The sequence below is a fragment of the Passer montanus genome, unplaced genomic scaffold, assembly GCF_014805655.1.
Source record: "Passer montanus isolate IOZ18808 unplaced genomic scaffold, ASM1480565v1 scaffold44, whole genome shotgun sequence".
Taxonomy (NCBI): Eukaryota; Metazoa; Chordata; class Aves; order Passeriformes; family Passeridae; genus Passer; species Passer montanus.
Window position 1 is genome coordinate 4299390 of NW_024369262.1, and position 11052 is coordinate 4310441.

General features: G+C 49.4%; 1 protein-coding gene across 8 annotated transcripts in view; it reads left to right on the top strand.

The window, feature by feature from the left end:
- Nucleotides 1–10715, top strand: part of RPH3AL (rabphilin 3A like (without C2 domains)) — a 36190-nt gene extending 25475 nt beyond the window's left edge. For all 8 annotated transcript variants that reach the window (XM_039720843.1, XM_039720847.1, XM_039720845.1 and 5 more), the window contains 4 exons: nucleotides 1559–1663; nucleotides 2767–2940; nucleotides 8277–10067; nucleotides 10162–10715. In XM_039720843.1, the coding sequence (XP_039576777.1) occupies nucleotides 1559–1663; nucleotides 2767–2940; nucleotides 8277–8311 (314 nt within the window). In that variant the 3' untranslated portion in view covers nucleotides 8312–10067; nucleotides 10162–10715. The remainder of the gene's footprint in view (nucleotides 1–1558; nucleotides 1664–2766; nucleotides 2941–8276; nucleotides 10068–10161) is intronic.
- Nucleotides 10716–11052: the final 337 nt, after the last annotated feature.

Consider the following 11052-nt stretch of genomic DNA (forward strand, 5'->3'; position numbering starts at 1 on the left):
GGGTGTGTGTGAGGAGCTGCCTGCCAGGCAACTTCAATAATGCTTTGCAATAACACTGGCTGCCAGCTTTAATATCCTCAGAGATGTTAGCATTACTTTAGGTATTCATTCCTCTTTTTTTAAATGAAATATTTTGTGTAGTACAGATCCTCGAGTACAGGAGTGCCTGCAGAGGTGCTTGGCAGGAATATTTGACAGCTCCTGCTCTGTGCAAGGGGAAGGATTCCCATCCTGCTGCCCTGGGGAGTGCTGAGGGGTTTGGGCTGACACAGAGAGATGAAATGACAGCTCTGTGTTACCCTTGTCACCTTGTTCCCCTGCACCCACATCCCTCTCTGAGCTTGGGAGGAGCCCTGGGGTTTGTTCAGTCACAGAGAAAATCACTTCTCACAGCAGTGTGAGCTTCTGGAGATGTCCTGGTGGACCTAAAAAAAATCCTTGGGGCTTCCTTTTCCCACAGGAGAGCTGCAGGTTGCAGTGTCACCTTCTTTACATCCCTCATGGGCTGATTTTGTACTTTTCACCAGGAGTTGGGACCTGCTGTTTGAAGTGGCTGCCAGGAGAGCTGGTATCTGCCTGCTCAGATGGAGAAGTGCAATCCCTCAAACAAAAACCAGATTTTTTTCCCATTACCTTCCTCCTCAGCCTCACAATTTCTGTTCTGAGATCAAACCACCACAAAAAAACCCCAGGAATTGGGAAAAACACCATTTTTATTTTACCCAAAGCAGCTGGCAGTCGAGTTATCTTTTACACCAGTGTAAGCAGGAGAGGTGTTTGCATAATTGCATGGAAAAGTGGAAAGAACCTGCCAGTTTGGGAAGCTGTGTCTGGCAAAATGAGGCTCCTCCAGCTCTTCTGGAAAATATGGGGAGTGGAAAGCAGCAGGAAGAGAGCCAGGATTCAGGGGGAAGAAAAACACAGAGGAAAAAAAGCAGCTTTGAGACAGGAGAAGAGACTCCTTGAGGAAAAGCAGTGACCCTCTGGAGCTTTGGGGATGCTGGAGTAACAGAGTTTGCTGATGGGGATGATTGGATGTGCTCAGGATTTACCTGGTGTTCTCCTCTTGGATCCTGCCACGCTGGAAATGCAGCTTGGAGGGGAAGAGCCCCTCTGCCCACATTGCCCAGGGGTGGAGCAGGTGCAGCTGAGCAGGAACCAGCCCTGCACCTTCCCTTAGAGGGTCAAGGGTGCCTCACTTGGGGTGGGAGGCAGCAAATACCAGGAGGAGGGGGCTTGCTGGGGTGCTGGGATGGGTCAGTGGGAGCAGAGGGGGGCACAGGAGCATCCCCATGGTCCCTGTCAGCTTTAGGAGAGAAGCCCTGGTGGTGTCTGCACCTTCTGGAGTCATCACTCATCTGCAAGGGGTAAAACCACATCGTGCTGGAGAGGAGCAGCTCGGGGGAGCTGCAGGTGGGGTCTCCTTTGGGGAGGGAGAAGGTGAGCAGGGAGTCAGGGTTGGCTCCTGTCTGATTTGCATCCATCTGGCAGCTCTTTGGGAAGTGTTGGTGAACGCTGTGAGTAAATGTCTCTCTCCTCTCCCTGACCTTTCCTGCAGTGGTTTCCAGTGACAGTGAGAGCGAGGAGCTCAGCTCCTCCAGCCTGGATGACAAACCCGTGGGACCCAGAGGCTCTCAAGGGAGGAAGCTCCAGGCAGGAATGGGTGAGGAGCTGCAGTTCCTTGTGGCTGGAGGGTGGGAGGTGAAAAGTGCTCCAAAGTTTGGCTCTTGGCTCAGCTGCTCTCCTGCCCTCCCTGCTGTGCTGGGTGAGGGTCTGAGCCTTTTCCCTGGGATTTCTCCCTGGCTCCTTCCATGGCTTGCAGCATTCCAGAAGCTGGGAGCTGCTCCTTATTGTGTTGTGGGGATCCTTGTGGCAGGGAGGAATGATGAATCTGACTGCATGTTCTCAGAAGCCTATTATATTATATTATATTATATTATATTATATTATATTATATTATATTATATATTGTATATTATAGTATATTATAGTATATATTATATTATATTAATTATATCATATTATTCTAAACTGTACTAAAGAATACAGAAAGGATACAGACAGGGCTAAAAAGATAATAATGAAAACTTGTGGCTCTTTCCAGAGTCCTGACACAGCTTGGCACTGGTTGGCCAAAGAGACAAAATAATTCCCATTAAATCAATGGAACAATCACCTGTTGGTAAACAATCTCCAACCACATTGCAAAGGAGCAAAACACAGAAGAAGCAAATGAGATAATTGTTGTTTTCCTTTTTCTCGGAGGCTTCTCAGCTTCCCAGGAGAAGAATCCTGGGCAAAAAGAGCATGATAAAGGGAGAATGAACCAATGGTTCCCGTTACAATATCATAAATCTTCTGTGTTGAATATTCTAATTCTCACTAACCAATATAATACAAGATACAAATCCTACAGCAGGTACATACAGCCTATAAGAATCATTACATTACCATACTGTATTACATTTTAAACCTTAAAAACTGCTCTTTGGACCCCTTCTGCCCAGCTAGTAGGGTCTGCTCTGACCCTTGGGCCTGTCTGCAAGCACAGGGGATTGTTCCATCAAATCAGCCAGCCATACCATTGCTTTCCAGTTGTTCAGTAACTAAGGTATCTCAAAGCTTGCTTTCATTTCAGTCTTGCTTATAGTTTACAGCTCAAAATCTTTTGCCAGGCAATCACATTTATGAGGCTTTCCTGTTCCATCTTCCCCAACACCACCCCCTTCCCACGCCCTCAGCAGCATCTCTGTCCTGTCCCTGCAGCACCCACCAGGGGACCCAGCCAGGCCACGGGCACAGCCCTGGGGACCCCCCAGTGCCCCCAGGTGTGGGGGAGCCACAGCAGCCTGGGCAGTGAGCAGGGGGCAGAGCTCAGCCCCACGGAGAGTGACCGAGCCCCGGACAGGCGCCACAGCGACGCCGGCACCAGCACCCCTGGTAAGCTCACCCCCTCTCTGGGCACATCCCTGCTTTTTGGGGCTGCATTCCCTGGGAGCACAGCTTTCCCAGAGGCTTTGTGTGCTTTCCCAGAGGCACAGAAAGCTGTGGCCCCGGGATGACTTTTCTCTGCTTCTCCTCTTTGTGTTAGCAGATGCTGTCGCAGTGTCACACCTTCTTCCCTGAATGCAAAACCTTCTCTGCATCATGAGTAATGGTCTGGGGTGGGAGCTGCCTGCACCCACGGCCAGCAGCACTCAGAGCCCGGGGCTGTGGCCCTGCAGAGCTCCTCTGTGTCCTGCAGAGCCAGCAGAACAGATTGAGCTCCTCCTGAAGCAAAGCAAAGTCCAGCAGCTTTATGAGACCGAGTAACATTTTTCCTGAAGTGAGGTTGCTCTTAAAGCCAAGCATGGCTCTTCCCAGAACTCTGCAGTGCAGAAGAAAGACACTTTTCCCCCCATCAAAAACCTCAGAACAATTAAGTGACTGGGAAGGCAGAGGCTGCTATCACACCTGAAGCAGCTGAAAGAGATGCAAATGTGTTCTCTCTGCAGCTCCCACTAATTTAGTCACTAACCCCTCAAGTTATCATCCAGCCCTGCTCCCTCCTGAGCATTCCTGCCCTCTGAACTGCCTCCCTTGTTCTTCCTGAGCCTGCTTGGTGCTGGCCATATTGAGGCATAAATTGGATTAGAGAAGGCAGGTTCATCCTTCAGTGCACCAGGGAGTCGTGGTCCCCCTCCCTCCCCACACTTCCTGCCAGAAACAGGCAGCACAAAATTGTTCCTCTGCTCTCCCTCCCTCCCCAGCTTCCAGAAAACTTGTAATTCTTCTTCTAGTTTTTCACCAGACAAACCAAACAAATAATTCTTCTGCTCTGTCCTTCCTCCCCCTGGATTAGAGCCTGCCCTGGGCTGGGGGTTTATTTTAAGCAGGATTAGAGAGGGTGGATTCCTGCTGCCTGTGGAGAGGAGCTGCAGGTTGTCCCTGGGATTGGAATGGGTTTGGTGGACAGCAGGTGACCCTTTGGGTGCTGCCTCTGATGGATGGATGGATCCACTCCTGGACAATGTGTTTGTACTCAGTGTTCTGTAGCTTCTCTGCCTGCTCTTTGAGCCAACTGCTGCCTGGCCATGACAGTGCAAACTCTATTTCAGAGGAAAAAAAAAAAAGGAAAAAAAAAAGAAAAAAAACCCCTTTTTCCTGCTAAAAACTCCATATGCAAAGCTTGGCACAAGGGGTCAAATCTTTCCAGTGGGATCTCCCTGTAGATGGGGGAGAGCTGAAGTGACAGGCAGCACGGGAGCACGGGCTGATATTTAAAAAAAGGAAAACTGAAGCAATCTCCTGAGCCCAGTTAAAGTTGGCCCTTAGATGCAGAGAGGATCCTGCTAAGGAAAAGGTTAAGCCAGGTTGGCTGCCTAGGGAGTTTCTGTAAAGATCTTTTTTATGTCTGGGGTCATTTATTTCTCAGTATATTCCTGCAGAAGGGGCTGCTTTGTTCAGAGCTCTGATGCAGGCTCCCCAAATCTGGGCAGGGAGGCAGGAAATCAGCAGTGAGTACTTCAGCACTTTGGGTGCCTCTCTTTGCCAACAAACAGAGGCTGCTCTTGATGTGGATGTATTTAAAGAGTGGTGGGTGCTGGATGTCAGGGCTGACAAAACTCTTCCCAGCATCTCCCTGGCTTTTGGACATCCCCTGAGCTCTGCCCTGCCCCAAAAGCAGAGCAAGGGGCAAAGATCCTTCCTCATTTCAGCTGCTGATCCTCAGCTGCAGAATTGGGCTGCTAAAAGATGATTTTCTGCACCTTTAGAACACCCTGTCAGGAGCAGTTTTTGCTCCATATTATCACCTCAGGTGTTGTTCTTTCTTTGCACTTCTTTTCTCACCTCTGCTCTAACTCCGCTCCCAAGCGCGGCTTCTCGGAGCATCCAGAAATCCCAGGCCACCTCCAGAGCAGGGAACTGGGGAGAGGTGCTGCAAAAGCAGCTGCTCTCACTGTCCTGGGCTCTTTCAGCCTGAAGGCCAAGCCAGCAGCAGGGTTTTGGCCAGGGGAGGACAAGGAGCTCTTGAGGAGAAGTTGGAGGTTTCCAGTGCGCTGCTCCAGCTCCGCCTGGGCTTTGCTGAGGGAGATAATGAAGCCTGGAGTTTGTCATAAAATGACTCATTGTCAGAGCTGCACTGGGATTTAGGCAACCTCAGCCCATGAGCCAAAGTTTCAGAAGAGTGGTGAGTTGAGAGGCTGCCAGTTTTATTATTTTTAAATTTTCTTTTTTGCCACCTGCTCTCAAAGCCTTTCAAAAGCCCCATTTTTTGAGGGGCTGCTGTTCCTTCTGCTTCTGAAGCTCCAGTTCCTGGAGGTGCCTGCTCTGACGTGATAGCTTTCAAGAGAAAGGTCACACACTCATTGTCCTGAAGAACGTTTTATCCTAAAGAAAATTAAATTTGCACATATGGAAGAAGCACAGTCTTCCTTTTCCCTCTTACTTGCTCCCAGCTAGGGCAGGTGACTCACCTTGTTCTGGCTGCACAGCTGATGCTGAGAGATGCCTTAAAAAAGAGCAAAATCCTCACTTGTGTTAATTATGATGTTTTTATTAAGGAAGGGGAGTATTAAACAGAATGAAACAAAGAAATAATCAATATCTTACAGTGGTTTTCATTAGCCCAGGGGGAGCTTTTAATGGAAATAACAAATCCAAGCTGGGGGCTGCTGCAGGGGGTAAATGAAACCAAAGTCATCTCCCCTCAGATCAGCAGCAAGTTCTGCACTGTTGGGTGTGTTCTCAGCATCTTCTGAGGAATCTGTCCCAGAAATGGTGAATCCTGCTGGCTGTTCCATGAGCAGCTGGCTGGGGAGTGGGGAGCGAGCCTGGCGCGGGCTGTGGGGCTGGAGAAGCTCAGATTCCTGCTGGAATCAGGTCTGAGAGGCAGCCAGGAGAGAAGCTAATGAGCGAGTGCAAATCACAGCCTCCCCATCTCTGCCTGCTTGCCAATGTGTTGTCTAAATCATTAATACTTAAAGAGTGGTGCAGCAGCTGGCACCTCAACAGAGCCACGTTAAACAGGGCTGGGGGCTGAGATGGGGGTGGCACTGCCTGCTGAGGGTGAGAAATGTTCTGGTCTGCAGGCACAGGGTGAGACCTGCTGGAAAAATCCCCAGATGTCACCAGGTCCAGCCTGAACCCTTCTCCTGCATCTCCTGGGTGCCTCCTTTGTGCTGGGAGAGGCTGAGCAGAGCTGAGGGAGGTGGACAGGGAGTGCTGCTTCCAGCTCTCTCTAATTTGGGGAGATTTATGCCCTGTCTTTCAGGAATTGACTGGATTTAGGAATGAGGTGGTGTCTCTCTGTGGGCTCAGTGCCTCCCTGGCTGGGCTAGGCATCCACTTTTGCTCATAAATATTCAAGCTGTTAATACATGAGCCAGGCAGAGCCATCCAGCATTATTGTCGTGGCAGGAAATTCTCTGGGCATCTTTGAAGTTAAAGCATTAACTTCTATTTTCACTTCCATTCTTCTTCTCAGATGTCTGCTTTGCTCCCTCAGGGACCATGAGGAGGTAACATTTTGCTTCAGTGGGTCTGACTACTCCATTCCATGTAGGAAGAAAAAAAAAATGTCCTAACAGTAATTAGGCTCCAAATGAGGTAGTAATTTCTTTAATTACTTGCTTCATGGCAGTCTTTGGGGAGTTGACTTTTGTTTTCCTGTGCTTGGTGAGAAAGTTGCTTAAATGTTTTCAGACTTGTTCCTTGTTAGTGTGGATTTCCAGGGCTGGATTTGCATCAGGCTGGGAGAGGTGGGAAATCCCTGCTCCTCCTCCCTGTGCCTGCATTTAGGGCACAGTTTGGGAAGGACAGAGGGATCAGATGTGAAGGGGAGACCCTCACCCACACCCATCCCAGCCTCTGCTCCCTTCACTGGCTGCCTCACCACATTTTGGGCGCTGCTCTTTTGCTCAGAGCTCACTGGGATTGAGTTTTCCTGCTGCCAAGGAGGATAAGTTGTCTGTCTTCCCCAAAGTGAAAAAATTGAATTGTGCCTTCATGGCTGAGGAGCTTTGAGCTGTCTCTGCCTCCTCCCATCCACAGAGCACCAAGTGGTCCTGCTGTACTTATAAATAAAACATAGCTTTGGGTAGTGGCAGCATTAGGAAATGATTCAAAGTTTGCATTCCAGATACAATACATTTGTAAATATGAACCTCAGGAGAAGCCTGTGCCCCCTTCCGTGTTTGAGGGAATTAAAATATTTTCATCCTCGAGTGGTAGAAGCAAAACATTTCCAGCTCTTTCAAGCCTGCCTTGGAGTTCAGCAAATAAAGGCTCGAGTAACTAAAAAATAAATTACTTTCACTACTCCTGTAACTCTTTATGGAGTTTTAAATTGAAGGCTTCTTCCTTCAAAATAGAGGGATGACAAAGATTCATTCTCTCGGCTCTTTCACTCAATATATCAGAAAACGAGTCTGCTGCTGAGGATGAAACTCCTATTTTTGTGCCTTCTTTCCCCCTGCAGAGGTCTGTGCTTTGGTCTTTGATCAAGCAGCCAGTCTGGCCTCCTGTCCCCACCTCCTCAGACTCATTCTCTGCCCTCTGCAATACATTCACTCCAACTTTCCATTCAGCATTTTGCACAAAGCACCAAGGGCAGGAGTTGATGTCAGCTTTGCAAACAAAGCAGGAAGGGAAGAGCAGGGGGAGAAGTGAAAAGCCTGGATTTGGGAGTCTTTGTAAACACACAGAGAGGTTCTGTGGTTATCTTTTAGCAGGGATGCCAGGCAGCAGCTGCTGGGAGGAATTTGCTTTGGGACTCCTGGTGCCTTGAACAATTCACATTGAATGCTGTGGTTCCCCTGTCCTCTCTCCAAGAGGAGGAGCAGAGTGTCCCAGCAGAGCCTGAAGGGGTCAGCCCAGGTTTGTTCAGCCAACAGGAGACAAATGTGGAGCAGGGCAGTGCTGTGCCCAGCTCTGGGGCTGTCCCTGTGCTGTGGCTGCTGTCCCTGGCCCAGAGCAGGAAGATCTCATGGCAGATCTGCCAGAGCTGAGCTTTGGTTTCCTCTCTGGCCTGGGGAGCACGTACTGAAGGAGCACTTCTAGCAGCACAGCTCCTCATTTCTCCTCTTTCCACATTTCCTTCCCCTGGCTTTTCTTCCTTTAATCAAGTCTAATGGGCCCTGAGTGCTGGACTAATGATGCATAGATGTTCTCTTTATTATTTTTAGGGAGCTCTCAGAGTGGCACTGAGCGCACAGAAGCGACATGAAATAACCATATGGGGTCTCTCCCCTTGGCTGCTTCCCAAACAAAACTTTTGTCCTTTGTTTGTTTTGAAGGCAAACCACGGGCCCACGCCAGGACACGGCTCTGAGGGGGGCGAAGATGGAGCTGCCCTTTCCTGGATCCTGCCACTCCTCAGACCCGCTCCAGACAGGAGCTGCTGCCAGTGGTGACTTTGTGCCAGGCGCTGGTGGCACGGTGGCAGCTGGGACAGCCCCTGCCTGTCCTCTGAGAGCCCCACAGAGAGCCTGGGGCTGGGGTTTGCCCGTGGATCCCGTGGGGAAGGTGCTCCTGGTGCTCCTTGTGTTTGCTGGTGTTTTGTTCTGGTTGGAGTTTGGAGGGGGCATCAGGAGCCAGGAGCTCCTGGTGATGGACCTGGTGGAGCTGTGCTCCTGTTGCCTCCCTCTCTGCTCAGGGTAAAGGAACACTCCAAGGAGTTTGCTGTGATTTTTTCACTCCCCTTGGCTCCTGGGAGGGTGGGGGTCAGGGGAGATTTGCAGCTCCTGGGGGGAGCACACCCCCAGCCCAGCTGGCTGTGAGTGCCCAAATGGGATAAAAGCTTTCAAATTACTTTATCCTGCAAAGCTCTGCAGATTCCCCTCCCACGTGCACACCTTACATGAGCAAGGGCCTTTGTTTTGCCTTTTTCCTGGAAGTCTTGAGCATCTGGCTGACTCTGGTGGTGTCATCATGAGTCAGGCTGTTGAAAACTGCATGCCCTGGTCCTGCTTATCCTCCAGAATGGACAATTTCCCTCTAAGGCCTGACACATGAGAAAAATCAAATTACCTCACATCTCTGGAGCAATTAGATCTTTGAAGGCCTGAACAAAACCCACACTGGGAGACTGTGGATTTTATGAAATGCTTTGGAGCTGACCTGTCTATTATGAAGAAACAAAGGATTCCAAAAAGTTCCCTCTGAAATCACGGAGTTGAAGGCAATTTGTGGCCATTAATGTCAGCCTTTCCCCTGGTTATTTCTCTTTTGTTCTGTTTTCCTTTGCTCTGGGCACTCTGTGTGCATGTAGTGTGTGTTCTTACAAATGGCTGCAGTATGAAGATAAATGAGATTGGGTGCTGGAACACTCGGGCAGGAGATGGGAAATCAATCCCTGACTCGCTTTCCAAATGAGCAGGGCCCAACAGGGGCCATTCCCTCACTGCTGCCCCACTTCATGTGCTGTGGCAGCTTGCTGGTGAAATGCTTCCAACCCTTCCTCTGGGGTCTGTTCCTGCCCTTTCACAAATGGAAACAAAACCTTTGGAGCCCCTGGGCTCCCTGAGATGGCAGAAAAAGGAATCACTGAGTGTGAGGTCCACACCATCAGTGCTGGGGAGAGCAGGGGATGAGGCTGTTCTCCACTGAGGGATGTTTTATGGCATGCTCTGTTGTTAACCTGGCCATTAACTGCATCTGTGGAATGGGTAATGCCAAAACCATCAGCTGTTTGTGAGGAAGGAGCTCCAGCTGTCAGCTTTTGCTGAAGTGCTGCTGTGGTTTCAGGGCTGTTTCTTCTCAGAGCTGTAGGGTCTTCAGTTTCCAGTGTGTTTAGGCCTGTAGGGTCTTCAGTTTCCACTGTGTTTAGGCACCAAAAAGAGCTCTATTTTGCCTTGAAGCTTTTGGCAGTTCAGGTGAGGCTTTTCTTGCTCGTTACTGCAGTGCCTCAGAGAGCCTGGCCTGCCAGCCAACGTTAATTCCACAGCAGAAGGAGAAGGGAAAAGACTTTCAGGAATTTACTCTATTTTCTTTAAACCTGTTCCTTTGTCATCACCAGCTCTACTGAGTTGGAAAGAGCTTTTAAAATCACGAGTGTCATTTCTAGCTCTCCAGGGCAGGGCAGGCAGGTCACTCGTGTCCCCATTCCCACTCTCATTTCCTGAGTGTCATTTCTAGCTCTCCTTGGGTCCCCTGTGCTTCACCCCAGGGCAGGGCAGGCAGGTCACTCGTGTCCCCATTCCCACTCTCATTTCCCACACCAAGGGGTGCCAGCTCTGCACAGGAGCCTGGCAATCCTTGCTGTGCCACTGTGAGGCATCAGCTTGATTTTTAACTGAGGCCAGCTTTTATAAAACACCCTCAGAGATAAATTTGACATTGCTCTGGTGCTAGTGAGACTGAAACCTTTTCTTTCTTACCTCTGTATTTTAACTCCATGGGGTAATGCCACCTGAGTTTGAACCAGAATTGTTCAATCTGCTGTGGAAAGACTCCTCTTGGATTGAGGGAAGGATCTGGTCCTGGACAATGTGATCCAGGCAGCTCTGTGCACTGTTTTATTTTGAAGACCACTTTTCCCTTTGTGGTGATTCTCTTGGTTGTGTTTTGTAGCTTTTGTTGGAATATTATCCTAAACCTGTACCTGTTTTTTGAGCCAGCTCAATGTGGGCAAGAAGAGCTCAGTGAATGTGTTTAGTCTGCTCTGGTCATTTGTGTTTATTATTTTCTTGTTCTCATCTCCACCCCTCACAACTTTTATGTGGTCTTTTACTACTGGAAACTTAAAATAAATAAAGCTTTTGCTATTTGTGAAACAGTAAAAAAGTTTTTTTTTGTAGATACTCTCCAAATCCTCCAGCAAGGCAAGACAATAACCCAGCCAGTGGAATTGTGACTGGTGTGGCTGGACTTTAATTGAATCCTGCACTTGAAAGTCACCTTTAGTCTTGTCCCCTCCTCTGTGCCTGGCACTGGTGCTGGCAGGGGCACAGATCAGCTCCTCAGCCCCTCCCTGAAGGTTTTCCACACTGCAACCAAGACTCACAAAGCAGCAGCAATTGTCCCTTTGTCAAGTGCTGTCCCCGAGGCTCGGTGACAAGCAGGCTCTATTCA